General features: G+C 40.9%; 1 protein-coding gene and 1 pseudogene across 1 annotated transcript; both read right to left on the bottom strand.

Moving 5' to 3' along the window:
• Positions 1-2,575: 2,575 nt before the first annotated feature.
• Positions 2,576-3,065, bottom strand: LOC123456653 (annotated as a pseudogene).
• Positions 3,066-16,296: 13,231 nt separating this feature from the next.
• Positions 16,297-19,792, bottom strand: Nr0b1 (nuclear receptor subfamily 0 group B member 1). Its single transcript, XM_004663685.2, has 2 exons — positions 18,616-19,792; positions 16,297-16,550 (listed from the first exon to the last, which is right to left on the bottom strand). The coding sequence occupies exons 1-2, from the start codon at positions 19,790-19,792 to the stop codon at positions 16,306-16,308; spliced, it is 1,422 nt and encodes a 473-aa protein (XP_004663742.2). The 3' UTR covers positions 16,297-16,305.
• Positions 19,793-26,405: the final 6,613 nt, after the last annotated feature.

Raw genomic sequence — 26,405 nt, 5'->3', positions numbered from 1 at the left:
AAAAGGCCAAAGCCACACAGACAGGTGTCTCTAGCATCAAATGACACCATTCCTCTGTGCCAACATTGCTGTCGTAGTCAAGTTCACATTGCTGGCAGAAATCACCCAACCAAGAGAAGCTTTTGGGAAAAAAAGGGTTTATTTTGGCTTACAGACTTGAGGGGAAGCTCCATGATGGCAGGGGAAAACAAAGGCATGAGCAGAAGGTGGACATCATACCCTGGTGGACCATAGCAACAGGAGAGTGTGTCAAACACTGGCAAGGAGACACTGGCTATAATACCTACAAGCCTGCCCCACAAAATACACTGCATCCAAGAGGCATTAATTTCCAAATCTCCATCAGCTGGGAACCTAGAATTCAGAACACCTAAGTTAATGGGGGACACCTAAATCAAGCCACACCTGAACTTAAGATCCACCCCCCTCCTATAACATACCTCTTCTCCAGCAGTTCCCAGCAGGTTTCTGCTCACTGGAGATTCAAGTTGCAAGCTCAATCTTAATTTAAAAAAAAATACCTGACTTTACAGAGCCATACATTCAAATCACCACATATAGTAACATTATTTTCATTTATTTTTAGAGAAACTGCCATGCTGATTTCCACAATGGCTGCAACAAGTTCTATTCCCATCAATAGTGACCTTGTTACCCATGAACCTCATTAGCATTTGTTGACATTTGGTTTTCTGATGATAGCCCATTCTGACTGGGATGAGATGAAATCTCAAGATAGTTTAATTTGTATTTCCCAGTAGCTAAGGATGTTGAACACTAATTTAAATATGTATTGGCCACTTATAATACAATTTATTAAATCTAAATTTTAGAAGTAAAACAATGTACTAATAAAGACTATTTTATGTCAATCTAACATATATTTTATATTAGAGCAAGTTGTTTCCTTTTCCCTGCTTTTTTTTCTCCTTATCTTTAATTTTTTCTTTTTATTTCTTTGGCTATGCTCTAAGATTTGCTGCCTTATTATTTTGTTCACTTTTATGTTTAGTTTTCTATAGACTACCTTGTATCTTTTGTAAGGACTTAAAACAGCTGCCATAAATTTGTGTGTTCTAAAATTGAGCATACAGTTGGATGAGATTTTCCAACAGAAACACAGATGTTATCACTTAATCATACCTATGACCAGAATAGAAAAAATAGTCTTAAATTCAGCATCACTGATCTGTAAAATATTTATGAAACTCTGAACAAACATTTGTCCAAATCTTTGCTATTATGTTGAAACAACAAATGGTAACCTCTTTTGTTCATACATATTATTAACTGGTGTGAAGATGTCCAATCATCTGATTCTAAGGAAGCTTGAAATGCCTTCATATGTGGGGCCTCTTTATTAAGTCATTTTTTTTTTTAATTTTAGAGAGAGAGAAAAACAGAGAGAGAGGAGAGATAGAAAATTGGTGCGCCAGGGCTTCAGCTCCAGACACTTGTGCCATCTAGTGGGCATGTCTGACCTTGTGTTTGCCTCACCTTTGTGCATCTGACTTATGGGGGATCTGGAGAGAGTTTAAACATGGGTCTTTAGATTTCTCAGGCAAACACCTTAACCAGTAAACCATCGCTCTAGCACTATGAAACCAAATTTTAAATGAATATATATGTGAGTGCATGTGAGTGTATGATTTTAATCAGGTGCATATTTTGACCATAGGCTGAGTACTTATCAAAATAATATTAATGACTATGCATTAGTAACAGGATTGTAAAACAAGTAGGTAAGTTTCTCTTGAATCACAGGGAAAATAAAATGACACATGAAGTTTTAAATCTTGATGCAGAATATACACATTTTTTCTCTTCAGAGAAATATCTATCTAACTTTTATTTTAGTGGCTATATTCCACCATATATCACATGACTGCACGATGAAACAGACAAAATGAAAGAAAATTATAGCTCTCTAGCAGGTACCATCTAATGACATAAAAAGATAGTAGCAAAAATGTGCAGCCACTAAACGCACACAGATAGAACTCCTAAGCAATTACAGCCAGTGTCCAGTACCCATGGAGTCAATAATATATATGCCAATGATAGTTATGCCAGGACTGAACATGTGCAGTTCTTCTTGCTTGTCATTGTTCTCCAAACAATCAGTGTAACAACTATTTACAAAGCATTACAATGTATCAGGTCCTTAAATTTATGTAAAGATGGCAAAGCAGAGGAGAGGATGTGGTCAGATTGTCCATAAATATTATGACATGGTGTGGAGGTTTGATTCACGTGTCCACCATAAACTTATGTGTTCTTAATTCTGGGTCCCTAGCTGGTGGCAATTTTGGAATTGGAGCCTCCTGGAGGCTGTGTATTGTTAGGGGTTGGCTTATAGATGTTATAGCCAATTTCTTCTTGCCAGTGTTTGGCACACTCTCTTGCTGATGTTGTCCAGGAGGTGATGTTCAGCCTCTGCTAACGCCATATTTTGTACAGCCATCATGGAGATTCCCCTCAAGTCTGTAAGCCAAAATAAACGCTTTCCTCCTATAAACTGCTCCTATAAACTTTGTTTTTCCAACCTAGGACTTTTATTTATTTATGGCATCTATTAAGCCATGAATTCATAAGGAATAGGCTGCAGGAGCTCAGGTTGTTTTCCATTAGTTCTCACACAGGGTGCTGCTCTGGGTGGAGCAGGCTGCCCCTTCAGCTGCCCCAAGCTTCCTTTCTCTTTAGCTTCCTTCTTCTGATTATTTTTCCTTCACTCATTTCAGGAAGCTATGTCAGCTGTAAGAGTGCTTCATATGTTCAATACACACATTCTTTTTCTTGGAAAGAATCTTGCCCTTGACTTGGTTGTTTACAACAATGCCAACAGCATGCTAAATGACACTGTAGACTCTTCCAGTCTTCCAATGGTGACATTTATGAGGCATTCTTTTTTGGCCAGTGCCCATTCCCTTGATGTCTACGATATCACCCTTCATGTAGGTTTGCATACACATAGCCAATGGAGCAACTCCATGTTTTCCAAATGGTCTAGAGAACATGTAGTGGGTGCCTTTCCTCTTTCCTTTTGTATTTGTCATCCTGGCAAATTACTGAAAGATGGCAGTTCTGGCCCACCATGAACTTCTTTTGGTCATGTACTTTCTGCTAGCAATGAGAAGTGAACTGCACCACACAGCATATGAAGGACTGGAGTGAGCATTTGAAGGTTTCAAAATCTGTAAGGATCTTGAATTAATCCTATTTGGATATCAAGGAATGACCATATTTAATTTCTCTTGGCTTCTTTTCAAAGCATTTTTATATATTTGTGAAGCCCTTTTACCTGCCTCCCTCCTTCATTCTAGATACTTCCTTTATCCAGATAAAATAATTAGTTTTCTTCTCCTACCCAATATAAAAAAAAAAAAACTCGATTTTTTTCAATTTACTACTACTTGATGACCAATATTATTTGAATAAAAATAAGGGGAAAATAAATCTAACTTAGTAATCATGATTAAGGTATAGCTCTCTCTGATGTTATTAATATCTTTAAATAACATTGTAACTCAAAGAATTTTTCACAGTTAACATTAGCACCTCTGGCAAGTATATACTTGCATCCAAATGTTTGCCCTGTGCTGAATACAAACTGTCTTCCATCATCTGATGAAAGAGCACTTGGAGCTTCCTCATGACAGCCAACAGTTATACTTCCAAAGATTTACCATTTTAGCATATTCATACCAGTGTTTGGGAAATATGTAAGCATTTTCTGGGACTTTGTCCTTAGTATTTTGCAAAAAAAAAAAAAAAAGCATTTATTTTATTTATTTGTTTGTTTGTTTATTTATTTATTTCATTTTGGTTTTCTGAGGTGGAGTCTCACTCTAGCTCAGGCTGACCTGGAACTCACTATGTCATCTCAGGGTGGCCTCAAAATCATGGAGATCCTCTTACTTCTGCCTCCCAAGTACTGGGATTAAAGGCATGAGCGACCATGCCTGGCCAATTATTTTGTTTTATTTTTTTCAAGGTAGAATATCACTCTACCCCAAGTAGACCTTGAATTCACTCTGTCTTCTCAGGCTAACCTCAAACTCACAGTGATCCTCTTACCTCTGTCTCCCATGTGTTGGGATTAAAGGTGTGCACCACCATGCCCAACTCAAAAGAAAGTATTACAAAGAGATGACAGTTAAAGAGGTGAGGGTTCAATTTAATAAAAAAGAGGAAAAGACTTAAATCACTATATATGCCACTAGAAAACCCTCCTTGCACCAATGTATAGATCAGCTGTCTGATATATAGGAAGATAATATTAATGAATATAAATTAATAACTGGATGTTAACACAAGATTTGATTGCAAGTTTCTTCTGAGGTAGAAAGAAAATAAGATGCCGTGGTGGTTTCAATGTGAATGGATGTCCTCCATAGTCTGAGGTATTTTTTTTAATTTTTATTTATTTATTTATTTGAGAGCGACAGACACAGAGAGAAAGACAGATAGAGGGAGAGAGAGAGAATGGGCGCACCAGGGCTTCCAGCCTCTGCAAACGAACTCCAGACATGTGCGCCCCCTTGTGCATCTGGCTAACGTGGGACCTGGGGAACCGAGCCTTGAACCAGGGTCCTTAGGCTTCACAGGCAAGCGCTTAACCGTTAAGCCATCTCTCCAGCCCAGTCTGAGGTATTTTTGATTAAGTTTGCAACTTAAGTCTCCAGCAGCCTGTTTGGGGATGTGTCACTGGGGGGCTAATCTAAAGTCCAGCTCTAAGGTGTGTAAAGAGCCTGATTGAGCTCTGACTGATCCTGCTTACGTGCTGTTTGGTGGTGTCTCTCTTCTATGAATCCACAAAAGTGAGCTAACTTCTTTCACCATTGATGGTGTTTCCCCTGTATGCTATAGACTGAAATAAATTCTCTCCTCCCATAAGCTGCTTCTGGTCTGATGATTGTCCAGCAATGCCAAGGGAACTGCAACAGATGCCAAATGGGATATGAAGTCGTAAAGAATAAAAGAAGACAGGCTTAGAGATTTCTCAGTGATTAAAGGCCCTTGCTTATAAAACTTGCTGGCCTGGGTTCAATTCCCCAGTACCCAAGTAAAACCAAATGCAGAAAGCAGTACTTGCCTCTGGAGTTCTTTTTCAGTGGCAGAAGGCCCTAGTGCACCTACTCCCTCTCTCTCTTCTCTCACTATCCGCTTGTAAAGAGAAGGCTTAGCAGTTAGACACTTGCTTTCATACGTCCAAAGGCGTGGGTTCAATTCTCAAGTACTCAGATCAGGCCAGAGGCACAAAGTGGAGCATGTGTCTGGAGTTTGTTTGCTGTAACACTATGCCCTGGTACATCCATTCTCATTCTCTCTCTCTTTCCTTGCAAATAAATAAACACAATTATTTTGTAAAACTATAAGAAGAGTTTCAAGAGAGCACTCACTAGAAATCAAATTGAGTGGGTGCTACAGTTACTTTTGTTTTGCTGGTACAAAGCACCTGTGGTAGTTTGAACAGATAGCTGCTAATATATTCAGTGTTTTATTACTTTGTACTTTGCATCTGCAGCCACCTGGCTGGAGGCAATTTCACTGGGCAGACCTTAAGGTGTAATGGTGGGTTTCAGATTTCAATCTAAGATATGAAAATGAAAGTGTGCCTAGCTGGAGTTCCTGAAGTGTGCTGTGCTGTGTGGCTATATATATATTTATACATACATATTTATTTATTTATTTATTTATTTATTTATTTACTTACTTACTTTTGGCTCCTGCTTCTCTGTGTTTGGTCCTGTGAAAGCAGGCCAGCTTTTTCTGCCATTATGGAACTTCTAATCTATAAGCTTCAATAAGTCCCTTTCTCCATAACTGTGCCTGATCTGGAAGTTCATCTCAGTGAACCTGAATCTATCTGCTGCAGCACCCAACCAAACGCAGTCTATGGGAGGAAAGGGTTTATTTTGACTTACAGACTCAAGGGGGAAAAGGATGGCATGAGCAGAGACTGGGTATCATCTCCTGGTCAATATCAGGTGGACAATGGCAGCAGGAGGGTTTGTCAAACACTGGCAAGGAGAAGGCTGACTGTAACACATAAACCTGTCCCTAACAACACATCTTCTCCAACCAGGCTTTTAATTTCCAAATTGCCATCAGCTTTCAAGCAGGTATTCAAAACCCATGAATTTATAGGGAATACCTAATTCAAACCACCACAATGGGTTTGGACAAAGTTCCCAAAATCTAGGAAAGCACAGACAAGGAGAAGAGTCACGTTTAAACAACTATAATGACCAAACTCCAAGAATAAGGTTGTTGCTTCTCATTGCTGGAAGAAAACACTAGATGGGGAAAAAAAGGTCTCAAGGGGAAACTTCATGATGGCAGAGGAAAGCATGGCAGGAGTAGGGGCTGGACATCATGTCTGACTCAGCAGGAGAGTGAGCTAACACTGGCAAGCCAGGAGCTTAAAGACCTCAAGGTCCACTCTCAGCAACACACCTCCACACACCTCCCATATTGCCACAGGTGGGTGAATCAAGCATTCAGAGCACATGAGTTGATGGGGGATGCCTGATTCAAACCAATACAAATATCAACCATATAAGGCCTCTTCTACTCCCCTTACACTTTTCTTCTTTGTATTTCTAAGCCCACAGATGTTCAGTAAGACAGCAAGATATCAATGCAAAAATAGAAGTACAAAGTGGTAGTGGGTGGGCATTTGAAGCCTCTGCTGTCTGATTCCAACTAATCAGATTCCAAAAGTAGCAGACTAGGGAAAAAAATATTTAGTCTTCTAAATTTGAAATAATGATTCACTCTACTTCTCCTGCATAAAGACAGTAGGTAGAACTCACAGGTTGAATGAAATAATGAAATCAAAAGGGCAAAAATAAATAATATTGACTTTCATTGCCATTTAATTGACATATAATCTCTCCCCTTTTTTTCCTATCTTTAATTATTTATTATAGATACACACAGAGAGAATGGGCACACCAGGGCCTCGAGCCACTGCAAACCAACTCCAGACACATGTACCACCATTAGAATCTTGCTTACATGGGACCTGAAGAATCAAACTTGGGTCCTTAGGCTTCATAGGCAAGTGCTTTAACCAGTAAGCCATCTCTTCAGCCCTAGCCCCTTTAATTATGAATGGAGGTAGAACCACAGTCCTGGCAGTACCTGTGCAGGAAAGAAGACCATAGCATGTCTGTGAGTACTAGCCTTAGAATGGCCTATCTATATGATGGACCTTTGGCTGATATCTGGAAACTTCTAATTCAGGACTGCTAACTTTTACAGGTAACTTATTGCGCTCACACTGTGCACATAAGGTGGCTTGTATTGAACATTGCTTTCTTTTTTGTCTATGTGGAATTTTGATCCAAGTTAAAGTGACCATCCTGAAACTCTGCATCTGAAAAGATTTCCTTTAACAGATATGTCACAGTCTGGTTGCTTCACTTTTGTTTCTGGGATAGGATTATACCCTGGGTGACCCTGTCATAGGAAAGTGTAGAAGGAGGCCTGCATGTGAACTCCGCCACATTCTGACTTTTTTTTTTTTCCCCTACATGATCCTTGTATCTCTTTAATAAATTTTACTGAGTACCACCATATGTGGAGGGCTGGGAGATCCATTGGCAAATATGTGAAATGTGAAGGTAGTCTTGGGGACACCCACTCAGTGATGTCAATAACAGGCTTTGGTAGGATGATCTCAACTCACTGAAATATACTGTCATTTGGTAAAAAGGGGCAATAGAAAATGATACCTTAGTATGTGGGGCAGCTATGAAATTAACCATAGTATAACACAACAGAACTATTGCCTGCCGCCAGAGGTACAAATGACCTATGTGATTTGTAAAAGATATATCTGTCACCAGAATAGTTGGCACTTTGGATTTCTTAAATTAAATGATTTCAGATGTGGAACACTGATTCCCTTAGTGATAACTGTCACAAGCCAGATGGTGAGTTAGCACTTCTTCTTCTCTCTCCTCTCCCCCTCTCCCTCCCTATCTCTCCTTCCCACAATTATCCAAACATGCATGGTGGGTGAATCAATTACAGTAATATTTTGTTTATGATTGCTCCCTCCTCTGAGTAGCAAGAATAAAAACAGGTTAAATCTGTTCCTAGAGCTGAAGCAAAGCATTAGATAACACAGAGGAAGAAAAAAAAAAAGAAAAAAAACCCTAGCCCTTTACTCAGCAGAGCTGCAGCTGGAGCTCACAGCCCGCCCCTTCTTCCTTCTAGCACAGCTTGGTTTTTCTCCAGCTCCAGCTGCGGTGTGAGGGGAACACTGTCAATGGCAGCTGAACTGCTAAGGATTTGAGTAAACTTGTAATGATTAAAGGAGATTTTAAATCACAGCTTTGGATTTGTGGCTACTGCATCAGGATGTATTATAACATTTGGTATGAAATGGTACATGTTTGTAATTTCATATGCTGGATCAGTTCTCTCAATCAAGGAAGAAAACTGCAAAGAAAAAAAAAATGCCAGACGAGCATGACTACTGTGGTAGTTTTAATGGATGTCCCCCAATATATTCCAGATTTTATTAAAGCTTGTAATTTAGATCTCCGGCTACCTGGCTGGAGGAGGTATCACTGGGCTAATCCTAGGGTCTGGTCCTTAGGTGTGTGGGTGGATTTGGAATTCCAGTCTAAAGATATGCAAAGAGCCTGAGCTTTGTCTGGAGTTCCTGAAGGGTGCTTGCCTGTGCTGGTATGGTTGCTTTTGGCTTTTCTCACTTTCCGCTTTTCCCTATAAAAGGTGGCCAACATCTTATGTCATTATGGAACTTCCCCAGGAGCTGTAAGGTTCAAATAAATTTCCTTCCTACCATAACTGAGTCTGGTCTGGAGTTTCATCCCAGTGATCTGTGGCTGTCTGCTGCAACTAATTCCTAATAAAAATGGAATCTATTTCATTGTTATTTTCATTATTATGGTCCTGGACTTTAATACCTAGTCCCCAAGTGTCTATATGCTAATCTGAAACCAGATACACCTTGGAGTAGCACAAAGAACCTTGTCACCTGGAAATATCTTCATGATTTTATGTCTCTGGTTCTAACCAAATTCGCCTCCTGTGCAAGTCTTTGGGCTCAATGGGAAGTTCCAACACTGCATAGAAAGAATCTAGTGATTTAGTAATCTCATCAGTTTGTAGCAGACTTTGAGAAAGACAAGGGCAAAATAGATGACACCTAGTATCTGCCATCTACTCTCTGCTTATATATTCTGCTTTTTAAAATTCTACGTATGTCAATTTAATTATATGCTTGACTTTTTTCACTTCCAAGCCTACATTTTCTTTATCATTTTTGGAAAGACGAATTTCTCATGTTTAAAATATTATTTTTTCCAAGTTTTGCATGAATATGTGTGTGCTGCACATACAGGTGTGTAGGTATGTTTGTATGTGTACAAGCACATGTGAGGGGGGTGTATGTGCACATGTATGTGAGTGAGAGGGCAGTGGTGTCTTCTTCAATTGCTCTGTTCTTTAGTTACTAAAGCAGGATCTAGCATGTATACCCAGTCCTCCCTGATTTGGATAATCTAGTTAGCCAGCTTAGCCCAGGAACCCACTGACTCCACCTCTGTAATTCTGGTTCGACCCCATGCATTTCAACTGGTGCTAGGGATTTGAACTCCTGTCCTCATGCTTGCATAGCAAGTGCTTTATCCACTGAGCCAGACCACCAGACCCTACTCTTGATGTTTCTTTTATTTTTCCTTCTTTTCTGACGTTTTTCTCTTTTTGAGACAGGATCTCATTTTCTAGCTAGGTTGACCTGAAACTCACTATATCCAGGGTCGATTCTCCTTTAAAAAAATATTTATTTGTAAGGAGGGGGGACACACCAGAGTCTACTGCCACTGCAACCAAACTCCAGATGTATGGAACTCTCAGTGCATCTGGCATTATGTGGATACTGGGAAATCAATCCCAGACCATCAGGCCTTGCAAGTAAGTGCCCTTAATCACTGAGAAACATCTCCATCCCAGATTCTCCTTTTTTCCTACAATACTGAACAATCGCCTATATGTGTATATGTGTGTCTTGACACCCTGGATCCATTCATCCATATATATAGGGGACTCAGCTCCTCTGATTTGGGCCACAGGTGGGCAGATTGGAATCTGAGCAGTATTAGAAAGTTATGTAATTGTAATTGCTATTTTTTCCAATAATTTTGTTTATCATAGCTCCTCAAAAAGGAAGACAGTATTAATATGCAGCTGAAGACACACTTTTGGAGTTTTAGATAGTAGAATTTGGAAGGGTGTTGATTGGTTTTACTAATAAGCTCTTATGGAATCTGATTCCTGACTTGTTGGGGGTTAATAATATTCTGCCCTGATGTACATATATTTTATCATTTATTTATTTAGTTATTTGTGTGCCATGGTGAGCATGTGAGAGCCAGAGGACAGCTTGTGCTCCACCTTCTTAGAGACAGGGGTTTTTTTTTTCTGCTTCACACACACTTCCACACCGAAAACTACAACACTAGCTGGCCTGCGTGCACACTTTTGATTCTCCTGGCTCCACCTTCCATTGTTATAAGCATGCTGTGATAACAGACATGCGGGCCACTTTTTACATGGGTGCTGAGGAATTGAACCTGGCCTGCCATGCTTTGTAAGCCAGTTTCTTTCAGTGCTTAGCCATCTCCCCAGCCTGCTTGATGCCCGTCTATTTATGTGCATCAGTTTAGACTATCTGAGCTGAGAGGGAAAACAGTAATTAGGTGGCCACCCAGCAGTCTAGCTCTACAGTGTTTGCATCATTTGCTAATGCTGAAGAAGTAAAGCCTTTGGCTTTTCTGGGACACTGAATTTACAGCTCCTGATTTCCTGGACCTGACTGTCAGCTGAAAGCTGATACTGTCTTCTGTGGGCTAATTCAATTCCAGCACAGGGCTTGTCTGAACAGAAAGCAGACACAGACTGAATGGACGTAAGTCTTTTGACTGTTGCAAATTGAAATCACCTTCTCCACAGGATCAGAATCCATAAAGTATTATTGATGTTGGCTGCTCCATTTGGATTACTGGGAATGCCCCGGGGGAAAAAGTTTATTTTCTCATGGGACTATTTGAAATGGAACTTCTAATTCATACTGTTTCTGATACAAAAGCCTGATTGTTTTTCTAACTTGTGATTCCTGCTGAAATCTGAAGTTTGGGACAGAGTATACCATAGAGAGTGAGAACCCTCTCTGCCTACCAAATTCCTCCGCAGAATATCTCACTACTGTCAACTTGTGCCCCACTTTTTGGATTCACTTCAGTTTGCAGCAACAGACTGGAAAAGCCTGACTCTATTTCCCTCACCTTTCTTCTGCACCACACATCTTATTATGTTTGCTTGCCTCCCTGCAGATATCCCCTGAATGGAACTAACCTTCTCTCTAGCTACTCAAGGGATAAGTACCAGAACAATAGGTATAAAGAGAGTGCATAAACCCATTAAAAACATTCCAAAAATCAAAAATGTATCTAGACAGTTTCTGGAATATGATGTGCTTTACTTGTTCTGTTAAATTAAAATGTTATTCAATGACAAATGCTTTTGGCTCTCATGCATGCAGTCCTTCCAAATGAAAAGTTCAGGTGAAAGATACATGAAATGGACATATTGTAATGTTAAAAGTACCAAATGAGATCCTGACTTGTAACAACTAAAAAAAAAAAAAAGAAAAGAAAAATGAAAAGAAAAGAAAAGAAAAGAAAAGAAAAGAAAAGAAAAGAAAAGAAAAGAAAAGAAAAGAAAGAAAAGAAAAGAAAAAGACTTCCGAATGGCGGGATGGCTTAGCAGTTAAATCATGCCATGGTTTGTGGTTTGATTCAGGTGTCCCCCATAAGCTTAGGTGTTCCAAATGTTAGGTTCCCAGCTGATGGGGATTTGGGAATTAACATCTTCTGGAGGGGGGTTATTGTTGGGGTGAACTTATGGGTCTTATAGCTACTTTCCCCATGACAGTGTGTGGCACTCTGTCCTGTTGATATGGTCCACTTTATGTTGGCTAAGGGGTGATGTCCACCCCTCTTCTCATGCCATCATTTTCCCTGTCATCATGGAGCTTCCCCCTCAATCCTATAAGCTAAAATTAACCTCTTTTTCCCACAAGCTGCTCTTGGTCAGGTGATTTCTACCAGCAATGTTAACCTGACTGCAACAAGTCCCTTGCCTGCGAAGCCAAAGGACCCAGGTTCAATTCTCCACTCCCCAGTAAGACAAATGTACAAGGTGGCTTGTGTGTCTGGAGTTCATTTGCAGTGGCTACAGGTCCTGGAGTGCCCATTCTCTCTGCCTCTTTCCATGTCTAATAAATAAATAATTTATTTTTTTAAATGCTTCAAAATTAGGCTTAGGAACCAGAATATGGCAGTAGTGATGTTTTAAGGACTTCAGCAAGCTTTCTAGTCTTTCCAAAGGGAACTCCCCATGCTACCTCTGTTAGCTATAAGAGCACAGACTCCTGCACTTAGACTGCATATGGCTCCATGACTGGGGTGGTGGGTAGGCCATTCCTGAGTTGCTTCCACACAGCACCTTCAGATGCCATCTGCACTCAGCAGTGAGATAAACCAATGCCAATGGCAAAGGGCTTTCAGACTATAATCCTCAGGCAGCCTCTCTAGAACCACGGAAGTAAATTACATCCATGGGACTGAGTACCCTGGGGTAGGACTAGGTTCACCAACCATAGTTAGCGACCCTCTTTGGGGACTTTTGGCCAGTGAATATCCTGATCTGTGTTCCCTTCCATCCTTACCTACTGGCCTTCAGGGGACCACATGAGCCTTTGCGAATTATAGTGTGTGTGTGTGTGTGTGTGTGTGTGTGTGTGTGTGTGTGTGTGTGCATGCACAAGCACAAACACACCCTGACCATAATGACACTGTCTCAGCCTTGGAAATGGTCAAGCCAGCTCTAACTTACTGGCCAAAGCTATTCTGGGGCCAGGATAAAAAGATTCAGAAGAAAGAAGGTAGCCAGTTGGATTAAGGCTAATGGGAATTACTTTAGCTGTTCAGTCCAGGCCTCCTAAACAGCATAAGAGAGGTCAGTTTTACAGGTAAATCTCATCTTGCTTTGTGGATCTTATCAGTTAATGATACCTTGACAATGGGTTAAAAATGTAGACTGTATAGAAATGAGTGAATACAACAGATATGGGTGCTGTCCTTTGAAGTCCTTATTTATAAGGTGGGCCCTTGGCTTCTATTTACGAGCTTAGATTTAGGAAGTTTTCTCCAAGTATTTCATTACTCATAAGGGTGACTCATCATACCCAAATTATTTATGCAAATAATGTACTTCATACTGGATAACCTTTTGCTATATGTTTAGAATTTTCATATATGCTAAGTGGAGAAAGCCAATGTGAACAACAGCAAAAATCATAAACTCGGGCTAAAGAGATTGCACAGTGGTTCAGGAGCTTGTCTGCCAATCCTAATGACCCTGTCCAGTTCCCTAGTACCCATGTAAAGCCAGATGCTCACTGGTGCATGCATCTGGAGTTCATTTACAGTGGCTGGACCATTGCACGCCCATTCTCTCCCTCTCTTCTCTGTCCCTCTCTGCTTACAAATAGATAACTTTTTTTTTTTAAATCACAATCTCTGAGTGTCAAAGGTTTTCATTGGGCAACATTTTGCAGATGTGTTGCTAACTCTTCATTGCTGGAGGAGTAATGCACCTTCCTTGACAAGAAAGAGAAGGAGGAGGCTTGCATGTGAACTCCTCCACACTCTACCTATGTCCCTTTTCCCTTATGATCCAGTCACATGTCCTTACTATATCAGCATAATAATTCTTAGCCCTGAACAAAACTATCTACTGAGCTCCGTGAGACTAGTAAATCTTTAAATGGGTGAGTCGTCTTGGGGTCCCCAACACAGTCAAAATAGGTTATATATTTTCTTATTAGAGATGCAGATATATTAAAATTTCAATTATATTGATCAATGCTTTTAAATTAAAGAAGGTATTACATTTGCCACAATATGATTTCTTACTTAATGTGTTGATTAAAAAAGCACATAGATTATTTATTATACCACATATAAAGTATTTTAAATATTTTAACATTTTAATTTTATTCTTTGATATAATTCATTTCCTGTGCAATCCTATGTGTTTTATGTGCTACATAACTCTGAGAGCTTGATCCTCAGAAGCTGCCTACTGGTTTCTCCAGACTGCCAATAGAGTTCTATAAAAAGATGTTTAACACTCCTTCCAAGCTAGGTACAGAACCACATACCAGTCAGTATTCCAGCACATGGATGGCTGAGGAAGAAGAAATGCCAAAATCTAAAGACCAACCTGGTCTACATCATGTGTTCCAGAACAGGATGAGCCACAGCCACAAGGATATAATATATATATATATATATATATATATATATATATATATATATATATATGTATGTATGTATGTATGTATGTATGTATGTATGTATGTATGTATACACACACACACATATTCTCCTTCCAATGACTTGTTACTCTGGATTAGATTTGCTAATTACGAATAAACAACACATTGTGTAAAAGCAAGTGGGCATGCATAGCCCTAACTTTTATCCCATAACAAGAAAAAAAAAACATATGTTCTATGATTATATGTAAGGAACAGCTGGAAACAACAATGAAGTCAATTCATAACTACATTGATGATATCCTATTTTCAAATTATTTTTAATTTGCTAACACAGATATAAGGGTTTTCATGCACTTTTGGTCTTAGTTAACCTTCCCTTCCACTTTTTCTCTCTATCCTCCTACCCCAACCCCCACATAACTCTTTCCACCCCAAGTCTATTATACCCTCTTTCTCTCTTTCCCCTCCCATGGCCCCTTTATAGTTTCCTGGCTATTGTGGAACTTTAAATCCATAATTGTAGACAGAATGATATCAAAACTGTGAAAAATCTTTTACTTTCTGATAGCCTTCAGGACACAGATTGCCTCTTGCATCCCAGGTGGTGTACAAACTGATCTCCATACACTTGATGAAAGTGGAAAGGAAAATAGGCAAAGTCATCCTTCATTGTCACTGCCACATGGTAAAATTAAATATCATGAGACTACTTATGAACATACTTTTGGTCTATATAATCAAGATTTAAAAAGGATATCATAATTTTCAAAATGTTCTTAAATCCTGATTAAAAAATATATATTCAGGGGCTGGAGAGATGGCGCTTGCCTTTCACACTAGTCTTTGGTTAAAAGGCGTTACATACATCAAATTCCCCCTAAATTAACACTGTTTATCCCATTTAAACTATTCTGGCACTCTCTGTTGGAGAACCTGTTCTTCTTTTGCAGAAGGTAGTGAGACCTGAGAAGATCATCTACCCCTTGCACTTCAGCCAAGCCACAGCTGAAACCACAGAGGAATGGACAGACAAGCAAGAGTGCTGCTTCCATGCTGTTCCTGATAATCAGCGCCAGCAAGAAGGAGACAGACCCTGAGGGTACTCACCACCTACCAAAGCACAGAGCTCATCACTGAAATAGACTTGAAACTCACCCAGTACAGCTCAGGGAATTTTGTGGAAAGGGGGCAGAAAGATTGTAAGAGCCACAGGTTGAGACATCATGCCTAGAGGCATTAGCTCCCTCCCCCCCAAAAAAAACCCGACTGTCGCTCCCACAATGCATAACCTCCAGCCCCATGGGGAATACCTGTAACCCCACTAAGGAGGGTACCCAGAGGAATGGGGGCAGGGATGAGGGAAAAGAGGAAACCAACACATAACGTATCCATATAAAATATGCTGTTAACAAAAAAAAAAAGGCGCTTGTTTGCAAAGCCGAATGGCCTAGGTTTAATTCCTCAGTATACATGTAAAGCCAGACACACAAAGTGGTGCCTAAGAATGCAATTCATTTGCAGTGGCAGGAGGCCCTGCTGTGCCCATTTTCTCCTTCCCCCCTCAAACTTAATAAAAAGCATTTAAAAAACTTTCTTAGTCAAAGTAATGATTGATACATTAAATTTATTAAAACTTAATATAACAAAATTTAATTGCGCAGGTTCAAAGGAAAGAAAGGTTATAGTTTTGAAAATAGCTTATCAGCATAGTACCATATTCTTCTCTTAAAGATTACAGAGGTATGTTATCTGTTAACAGAATGTTTTACATCGTCTGTAAGTAAAGTATTTCTTTAGTTGAGTACAAATATACTATGCATGTAAAAATACAAGAAAGTTTGTTTTCACAACACCTGACACTCTGCTGCCTACATACAGCTAGCTCCTCATGAGGAAATGCATGTGTGGCCTACACGCCTTCACAGCTTGGTACAAAGCATTTCCAGCATCATATCATCCATGCTGACTGTGCCAATGATGGGCCTGAAAAAGAGTTCAGTGATGACGTCGGCATTGATGAACCTCAGCAAAAAAAGCGCACTGTTGAGTTCGGCAAATCTGGTGTGGCACTCTCTTCGTGTCATGTTGATGTGTTCAGTGAGGATCTGCTGGGTTCTCCACTGAAGGCCCTGAATGTACTTCACACAGTGCAGGCCTGGCAAGTCTGGGGGGAGAAAAATGGCTGTTATAAACAACCCATCATAGAGACATTTACTAGCTTTTAAAATGCATTCATTTTTATCTCTTCCCTATTAAATGTGCACTCAAGTTTCCTGTTAAAAGGGTTGTGTAGAGCAAGGATAAAATGCCCCAAGCAGCTGTAAGTTTTCAGAAGCAACATGCCTAAGAAGAAACTATCATGCTATTATTTCTGTGTAGTAGTCACTGGGATTGTACACACATTTAAAAAACACTCACTACAAGTCAACAAAGCCATGTTATTTAATAACAATACAACACAATTGAATCATTCCTCCAATTCACTCTGTGAAAATGTAAAGAAATTAATGCTACTTCAAGCAGTGAAGAGTCTACCTTTTACTTAAGAGAAATATGCCATTGAATATTGACAAAGTTTTTCCAGCTGTCAAGTATTCTCCCATTCCTTCTGTAAATTTCCCATTCTCATACCAATTATCCAGCTGTTGACGGTAAACTTCACAGGCACAGACTCTAACACTGGATTTTAATTATTGGTCTACAGGCTAATATTATTCTTGAGGCCCTTAATAAGTTACAATCTAATGCTGACCATGTAGCTCATTGTTCCATGATTTCTATTCAGGAGAAATTTTTTAAAATGTGATTCAAGTGAATATCCCAAAAGCCTCTTTAGAAATATTAACATAAGTTTTCTACATAAAAGCATTTCCTTGGGGCTATTAAAAGGAGAAAAAGTAAAAACAAGTGTAAACATGAAAATATCTGACTGGAACATGGTTCAAAAGTAACTTTTCTAATAGAAAATGCATAGTCACCTTGCAATGTTATACCTGAAGAAAAATAACTTTTAATTTAACACAGGCATGAAAGGTTAAGTGCATGTAGTTTAAAAAAAGATGAATGGCGAGAGGAGACTGTTTTTTAAAGTATTAATGAAAGAAAATCACTTCATCTTCCATGACAGTAATAGGCAAAATCAGCAGTTTACTATCTGGTTGAAATGATGTCATTCATGCCATGATTTTCTTTCCCCTTTTCTACAAAATCCAGAACAGCATTTTAACAGCAATGTGCAAACATCATAGAGTAGCAGAGTTGGCGTTCTTTAAAAATAGTGGTGGTCAGTAAGCAGTATAATTGCCACATTTCAGATCAACAAAGGACAACACAAAATAAAGCAGTGCTTCTAATGTAGATGACAATTCTGATGACCACAGTCTATACATTCAACTCCTCTACTAACCAAGCTTGAGACACTGTGGGACTGTGTGTGAATCCTACTGATGACATTCCTGAGTTTAAACTGTGGCTCGTGAATGCTTTGTCTTGGGAAGTCTTCGTTACATTTCTGGGCTTTCACACTGCAGTCCTCTGTAACAGCCCCTCCTCAAAAAGAACTTTTCCTTTGTTTTTTTTTTTAAGTTTTATGTTTAAAATCAGGCTACAAAGTAACAGGTTTCCTTATGCATTTTCACAGTCCTTCCTTTTGGCAGACACTCCTCCCAATCCCCTCTCCCCCATTCCAGCCTCTCCCCTCCATAGCTTGTTCCCTCCATGTCCCAAAGCTTGTCTTCAATGTTAAGCCAGGAAAAGGGCAGATAGTCTCCACAGTTTTATGTATCTCCCTATCTTTTGCTTGTCTCCTTATGGGCAAACTCATGCATGTTGCTATATAATTTTTAAAAACTTGTCTGCACGTTTAAAAAAATATACATGGATTTCAACCTGAAGAGTTTATGTGCAATGGGTAAAAACTTCTTTTAAGCTATGTTACTGGATTGGGGGGGCAACTAGTGATGGAATAGGCGTGTCTCATGAATTCAGAAACTTTTATAGTAACAAGATATAAGGACTCAACCAAAGAGAAAACTACCAAGAGCTCCACCCTGCCCAGCTCACTCACTAGGACTTTTATGGTATGTCTCGAGCTCTGCAGACTCAGTCGTGATTCTTCTCTTATTTCCCACACGCACCACCACCACCATCGCTGGGCTTTCAGCATTAAGCAGTGCCCAGCCCTATGCCTTTCCGACCTGGGAAAAGCCCGCCAAGAGCAGAGGCCTTACCTGGGTTAAAGAGCACGCTCCCCTTAAGGTAGGCGTACTCCTTGGTGTCGATGCTCAGACTCAAACATTTGCCTAGGAAGCTCCTGATGGCTTGCACCGCTGCGGCCGAGGGCAAGTGGCCAGCCTCAGAAGGCAGAGCCAGATGTGGCAGCGGGGCAGACGGGGCCCCTGGCTGCTGACCCTCGTTCTCCCGCCGCCTGGTGGTGAGGATCTTGTGCAGCATGCTGGGCTCTGAGATCTCCACGGTCTCGAAGTGCAAGCCGTCTTGGGCGAGCTCCAGCAAGAGGAGGGGCGCCCAAGTGCACCGCACCAGCGCCAGCTGCTGATCCAGGGGCAGGATCTGGAAGCAGGGCAAATACTTGACGAAGCGCAGGGTCTTCAGCAGGCACGCCGAGGCCATCTCGCACACCACCTGTGGATTCTTGAGGGCCACCGGCCGCTGAGCGACACACAAGGTGTCCCACCAGGGGGCCCTCGGCTGCGCCTCTGAGACCGCGCTTGTTGGGATTGCGCTTGTGGGCAGGCTGCAGGCGACGTTGCCCTGCCGCAGGTGGTCCTCTCTGCACAGGTAGCTGCGGTACAGGATCGCCATGGCCTGACCGCCCGCCAGCCCCTCTCTTCCCCTCAGCCTCTGCGCACAGTAGGACAGCTGCAACCACGCGCCTCCACGACGGGCCTCGGGTGCTTCCGGGGCCACGTGCGTTTGTTTGGCGCCGGTGAGCAGGCTGTAGAGGATGCTCCCCTGCCTCGGGTGCTCCTCCTTACAAAAGCAACAGCGGTACAGGAGCGACATGGCCCGTCCGCCCTCCGGCACCCCTCGACCCACCACGGTGTGCTCGGCACCGCAAGAGCAGCCCCAGCACGGAGCCCCGAACCGCACAGTGGGCGTCTCGGGCTGCGTGTGCGTGGGCCTGGAGCTCGTGAGCATAGTATAGAGGATGCTACCCTGGCGCGGGTGGTTTTCACCGCACAGGCAGCAGCGGTACAGGAGCGCTCCGTTTGGCCCGCCAGGCAGTCCTCCCCTGCCCACGACGGACTGGGCACCGCAGGAGCAACCCCAACACGGAGGAGCCCCCAGCTGCGTCTGGGGCGCCTCTGGAGCCCTGTGCTTTTGCTTGGCGCTCATAAGCATGTTGTAGAGGATGCTGCCCTGCCAGGGGTGGTCCTCGCCTGCCATGGCCCTCGGCTCCTGTAGCCCGTTCTGCCCAGTGGCCGCCGCTTGGGACCTATTTATACTGAATGCGCACGCAAGCGCGTCTGCCTCCTCCGCCCGGGCAAGGGCGCCCAGGGGAACGCGGTGTTACGCTTGGATGTGTTCGCTGGTGACTTAGGAAGTTCCCGGGAGCTACTCCTCAGAAGCTGTACACTGAAGAGGGACATCAGCTCACGACTGCCAGGGACTCCCCTCCTCCCTCCCTTTCCCCATTTCCTAGCAGAGAAGTGCCCAAGCGCCTGGGACAGAGAGTTGGAGCACTGTCCCAACTCTTTCCATTGGCGCTGGCATCTTATTTGCTCCCTTTATTGGGGAGCAGGGTGCTTAGAAAGGGGAACAATGTCAATTTCTATGTCAGCTTTTCTAACTTTCATTTTGTCTATGGAAGATAGGGACATCTCATTTTGTGAGACCTTGAAAAGTATCGACCAGTAGTTTATCAGTATTTTATGGGAACTCTGTGAATTTTAACGAATTACTCAGGGGATTCACATGCGCCTTAAATGTGGCAGTCTTCTATGGTTAAGAATTAAGTGAAATTCAATCCATATGTATAAGCACCCACTGGGCCCTAGCTACTCTGAGAGAGAGTGGGAGTTGTGGGGCAGCGAACCGGCTGTGAAAACGTGGGCAGAGAACAATCACAAGATCTTTAACAGTGAGAACTTTTGAAACTGATGCTCTTAGGCTGGTGAGTGTGTGAATGCTGCTCCCACCCTTTCTAAGCCTAATTGTAAATTCAGGGAGGGTGGAGTCTGGTCTTTGTTACACAGCCTCCTTCCTCTACTTCAGGCCAGGCACCAAGATCAATGGGTGTCCTTGTGTATTAGCAGATTGTTTCCACCTGGGGGTCCTAATTCCAATATCCTCAAAGTCTTTCTCTACACAATAAGACATTAATGATGACCTGGATGCAGGACTATCTGGGGCCAATGAACATAAACTAAGGAGTTTCTCATTTTTCTTTTAATCTTTTAAAATTAATTCGTATTATTTTTTAACATAGGTTGTAATCTTATATTCCATCTCTCCTGTCCCCATTTCCCCGTGGGAAATGCGGTGTCCACTGTAGGGTAATTAGGGACTCTGTTTCTGGGAGGGGACTATGCCTCAGGATATATCTATCAGACGTGTGGTTTTTACAATTTTTTTGCGCCCTCTTCCACAACTTAACCTGTTTTTGTTACACATTTAGCTTCAGAATTTATTACAAGTGAAGGGAGGAGGGGCATTTGGCCGGAATGTAGCTACTTTCAGCACCTGCCCAAGAAATAGGCTGTGACATGGTCCTGTTATGCATAGCTTCAACTCTGAACTGTGTGTGTGTGCATGCATGTTCACACGTGTGTGTATGCATGTGTGTGCGTTTTCTGCCCCATGCACTCCATAACATATGTGTGCAGGTCAGTGGACAATGTCGCATGTGTTTCCTTGCCTTACTTGTTTCTTCTTTGTTACTGCACTGTTCAGGATAGCCGACTCGTTAACTTTTGAGGATTCGCTTGTCTCTGCTTCCCAGGAGTGTACGTGGATTACATAAGAACACCATGGCTTAACCTAAACTTTTATTGTGCCTGTGTGCGGTTCTGTGGCACAGTGGCCAGTATTGGCACCAGGTTGCCTCAGGTTAACTCCTGGCCATGTTACTTTACAGCTCCACGGCCTTGGGTAATACATTTATTTTCTGACTGTTTTTCTAAAATTATTTTCACAGATTGTCCTGGGGAGATGGCGCAGGAGTCTGCCAGCCAGGGTTCAAGTCCCGAGTACTCAAATAAAACCATATATACAAAGTGGCACATGTATCAGAAGTTTGTTTGCAGTACCAAGAATCCCTGGAATGCCCATATTCATATTCTCTCTTAGTATCTCTTCACAAATAAGTAAAAACATGTTTTAAAAATCACTGCAAAAGTAGTGGCTTAAGACAATACAGCACAAATTTATTACGCGACAGTCTGGGAAGCCAGAAATCTGAAATCAGGGCTGAAGAGATGGCTCAGCAGTTAAAGGCACTTGCTTGCATAGCTTGAAAGCCTGGGTTCAATTCCACAGTACTTGTGTAAAGCTAGATGCACAAAGGGGCTTATTCATCTGGAGTTTATTTGCAGTGGCAAATACATAAAAACATGTTCTAAAGAAGAAATCTGAAATTAATTTTAGTGGCCTAAAATCAAAGTGGCATACCTTTCTACAAGTTCTGTGAAAGAATGTATTTCTCTGACTTTTTCTGTATCTTAGAAACTACCTTCATTCCTTGGCTTCTGGACATATCATTCCAACTTCTGTTTCCGTTTTTCTCTGACATTTTTACTCATCTTCATCATTGTATTGTATCCACCCAGATAATCCAGGGTAACATCACTATCCCAGTCCTTTATCATGTCTACCAAATGCCTTTTACTGTGCAACATGACAAATCCACAAATTCTTTTAACTAGGACTTGGGCATCTCTGGGCGTGCATTGTCATATGTAAAAATTGGGCAATAGGGGCTGGAAAGATTGCTCAGTGGTTAAGGTGCTTGTCTAAAAAGCCTAAGGACCCAGGTTGGATTCCCCAGTACCCACATAAATCCAGATGCACAAGGTGGAGTTCATTTGCAGTGGCAGGAGGCCCATTCTGTATCTGCTTCTCTCTCTCTCTCTTTCTCATAAATAAATTAATTAGATTTTTTAATTGGACAATAGTAATTATGAGATAATTCTTATACATGAGTTAATTCATTTAAAATGTTTAGAAGGGCTGGGGAGATGGCTTAGCAGTCAAAGTGCTTGCCTGCAAAGGCAAAGAACCCATATTTGATTCGCCAGAACCTACGTAAGCCAGATGCACAAGGTGGTGCAAGCGTCTGAAGTTCATTTGCAGTGGCTGAAGGCCCTGGAGTGCCCATTCTTTCTCTATCTGCTCTCTGTCTGCTTTGTTCTCTCCCTCTGTTAAAAAAAAATGTTTTAAATAAAATATGTAGAAGAATGCTTGATGCACAATGAGTGTTGGATTTTTTTTCCTTTCTATTTTAGGAAAACATGGGACAACTTCCGGATCAAGAGGCTGTAGTGTATTTCTACTACCAAAATTTTCTCGCTCCTACTGAAGCTTACCCTCACACTCCAATCATAAGCATTTATCCCACTGTTTTTGTATGTCCACATTTCTTGGCCCAGACTCAAACCACTAACTCACAACAATTATAAATTATACGTATAAAACTTTAACACACTGTCCATTATTTGGTATTTTGAACATTCATGCTACTATTTTGGATATTGTTTACTTGTTTTTTGTGTTTTGTTTTTTTTTTTTTTTTTTTTTTTTGAGGCTGGGTCTACCTGTAGGCCAGAGTGACTTGGAATTCACTTAAAGTCATTCTGTAGAAAAGGACAATTTGAACTCACAGCAATCCTCTTGCCTCATCTTTCCCAGTGTTACGATTAAAGACATGAGCTGCTACATCTGGCTCTATTTTGGGTACTGTTGTTGCAGCTTGACAATATTCCTGCTTATTAAACCAGCCTACCTGTACAACCCAGCATAGTCCCCATCTTAAGGTGACAGTGCAAATTATGGTTTTAGTTTCTTTCCAGCACTAGATACTGTGTTTATTTAGTTAGATGCTGCTGGTTGCTTATCTTCTACACTAGTGTCAAATTCCTTTGGGGGGCAAGGAATCTGTCATCCTGTATTTAGCAAGTGATACAATGGCTAACACATAGTAGATTACTGAAAACTCTACAAAGGCCAAGCATTTGCATACAGTTATTGTGGCACTGACAGTGGAGAAGTTTGCAGACCTTGTTTGATTAAATTACCTGGTATTCAGAATGCTACAAGCACTGTGGCAAAGTAACCAGACAACTAGGTTAATTGTCAAAATACCTAGCCTTGAATTTGAGGCCATCCCCTTTAAGGATATGATCACCTCTCTCTGTGTATCATGATTAACAGATATTAACTATGTGCAGTCATGGTTTCATTTTGACAATTTTATGCATTCATATAAAATATTTTATCTAACTGATCCCCCCAAAATTTTCTCCTTTGCCATCTTCTCTTGATATCATATATGAGAGGAAACCTCAAAATTGTATTGGCTCATTTTACTTAACATGATGATCTCCAGCTCCATTCTTTTTCCTGTAAACAATATGCAATTTCATTTATATGTACGACTGAATAAAACTACATTGCACGTGAGTACTATATTTTCTTTCTCCATTTATCATCCATCAGTGCATACCTAGGCTGATTCTATAACTTGGATTTTAAGAATAGTGTTATGTTAAATATGGGAAGGCAGGTATCTCTACTGTATGCTGACTTGTATTCTTCTAGGTATACATATAGGAGTGGTATAGCTGAATCATTAGCTAATTCTATTTTTTTTCACTTTCTGAGGAATCTACATGCAGATCTCCATAGTTGCTGAAGTAATTTACATCCCTTGTTCTGTATTCTTCCTGGCAGAGGTTGTTTCTTTGCTTCACAGAGACAATCCTGACTGGGTACGAAATGAATCTGAATGTAGTCTTGATTTGTTTTTCACTAACAGCCATTTGTTCTTCTTCTGTTAACTGTCTGTTTAGAACATTTTCCCATGTATTAATTGGAAATTTGCTTGAAGGGGGTTTAGTTTTTTGAGTTCTTTATATACACTTGATATCAATTCCGTGTTTAATGTATACTTGAATTAAATTAATCAACTAATTTTAGCCTCATTTGCGAAATGGGGACAAAATTTATAAGCCAATATTAATATGTATACCTGTTATAAGCCCTTAAGTTATAATTATGTTTTTCTGTCAATTTCTGTCATTTACAGAAATTTTTAATTTTTTTCTTTATTTGTTATACAGAGGAAGAGAGAGAGGGAGAAAGAGAATGGGTGTACCAGGACCTCTAGCCACTGTAAATGAATTCTAGACACCTGTGTCACCTTGTGCATCTGGTTTATGTGGGTCCTGGAGAATTGAACCTGGGTCCTTTGGCTTTGCAGGCAAGCACCTTAACCACTAAGCAATCTCTCCAGCCCGAAATTTTTTTTTTTTTTTTGACACAGGGTTTCATGTATCCCAAACTGGCCTAGAGGATGACCTTGAACTTCTGATCTTCCTGCCTCCACCTTTGTGAGTACTAGGATTATGCCCATAGAGTAGTGTTGCTCTCGCCTTTGGTCAGAGAAGCTTCTTTTTTTGCAGATGGCTGTGGAGACTCAAAACTTTTCGCTGTGCTGAGAAGTGCCAGTTGAGGGCTCTGTACTAAATGAGACCTCTCTATCATACCCATCAAAGCTCAGGAAACATTGGGGAAGAGGGGGCTAAAGGAATGTAGCAGCCAAAGAATGGGAAGGAATTTTTTGAAATGCTATCTTCTGGAAGGAAGTGGCCTTTGGGAGCTGAAGAGATGGCTCAGTGGTACAAGAACTTCTTTTGCAAGCATGATGGCCTGAGGAGACCTGAGAGAATGCTCAAGTTAGATACTCGGGACCCACAAAAATAGTTAGAAGTGGCCACACAGGTCTGTAAACATAACCCTGTAGAAAAACAGAGATCCAAGAATCACCAGAGCTCACAAAAAAGCTCTAGGATCAAGTAAGAGATTCTGGCTTAAATAAGAACCAGAGGAAGAGGCCATGGATGAGCCTAATAATGGTACCAAACTGCCTGTATTTGCTGAATACAAAACTAATAAAAAATAAATAAATAAAATAAAATAGGACTAATACTTAAAAAAAGAAAACAGAATTCCACACTAAATAAACAAAACAAAAATACAAAATAAAAAGAACCAGAGGACGAATGACGGACATTCTACTCTGGCCACCACAGGTAAGCACACCCTACCACTAGTACATGTGCACACATGAATACACACCACATACATACATACACCACACTTTAAAAACAGGCATATGTAAAATATGTAGTGGTCTTTGCATTCATAACCTAGCAATGACATTTATTATTACATAAGTCCTACACACTATTGGGCTTATCAACATGTTGCCATGGATGATGGAGGAGGGGAAAAGGGCATCAAAACTGAAGAGTAGAAGAGATTCATCAGAAGGAGGAAGAAGAGGGGAGACAAAGAAAATAATAGGAGTGGACTATGATCAAAATATATGATAAAATTGTCAATAATTAAAAGTAAAATGAGAGGCTTGGGAGATGGTTCAGCAGTTAAAGGTTCTTCTTTGCTTGCAAAGCCTGTTGGCCCAGGTTCAATTTTCCAGTATCCACTAGATGCACAAAATAGAACATGCATCTGGAGCTCATTTGTAGCAGCAAGAATCCCTGGAATGTCTGTTTTAATTCATTCTCTCTCTTTCTCCTCTCTCTCTCACACACTCTCTCTCTTTCTCCCTCTTTCTCTCTCTCTCTTCACAAAAATATTAAAAATAATATAAAGATCTAGTTGATGAGATGAAAGAATTTTAGAAAATTACCTGGACATCTAATTAAGGTCCACATATCAATATTAATTTACAGCTGACATGTAGCTCACATGCCAAAACCCTGGGTTAGATTTTTAACACTACAGAAATATCAACCCATTTTGTTTGACTTTAATCATTCAT

Source organism: Jaculus jaculus, chromosome X (genome assembly GCF_020740685.1).
Source record: "Jaculus jaculus isolate mJacJac1 chromosome X, mJacJac1.mat.Y.cur, whole genome shotgun sequence".
NCBI classification, from domain to species: domain Eukaryota; kingdom Metazoa; phylum Chordata; class Mammalia; order Rodentia; family Dipodidae; genus Jaculus; species Jaculus jaculus.
Note: the sequence above shows the minus strand (reverse complement) of the source record. Positions and strands in the feature narration are given on the sequence as shown.

Coding starts and splice junctions, on each gene's coding strand:
- Nr0b1 (XM_004663685.2), bottom strand. CDS start 19,792: ATGGCAGGCGAGGACCACCCCTGGCAGGGCAGCATCCTCTACAACATG. Junction 16,551..18,615: donor GAGCGTGCTCTTTAACCCAG/GTAAGGCCTCTG, acceptor TTCTCCCCCCAG/ACTTGCCAGGCCTGCACTGT.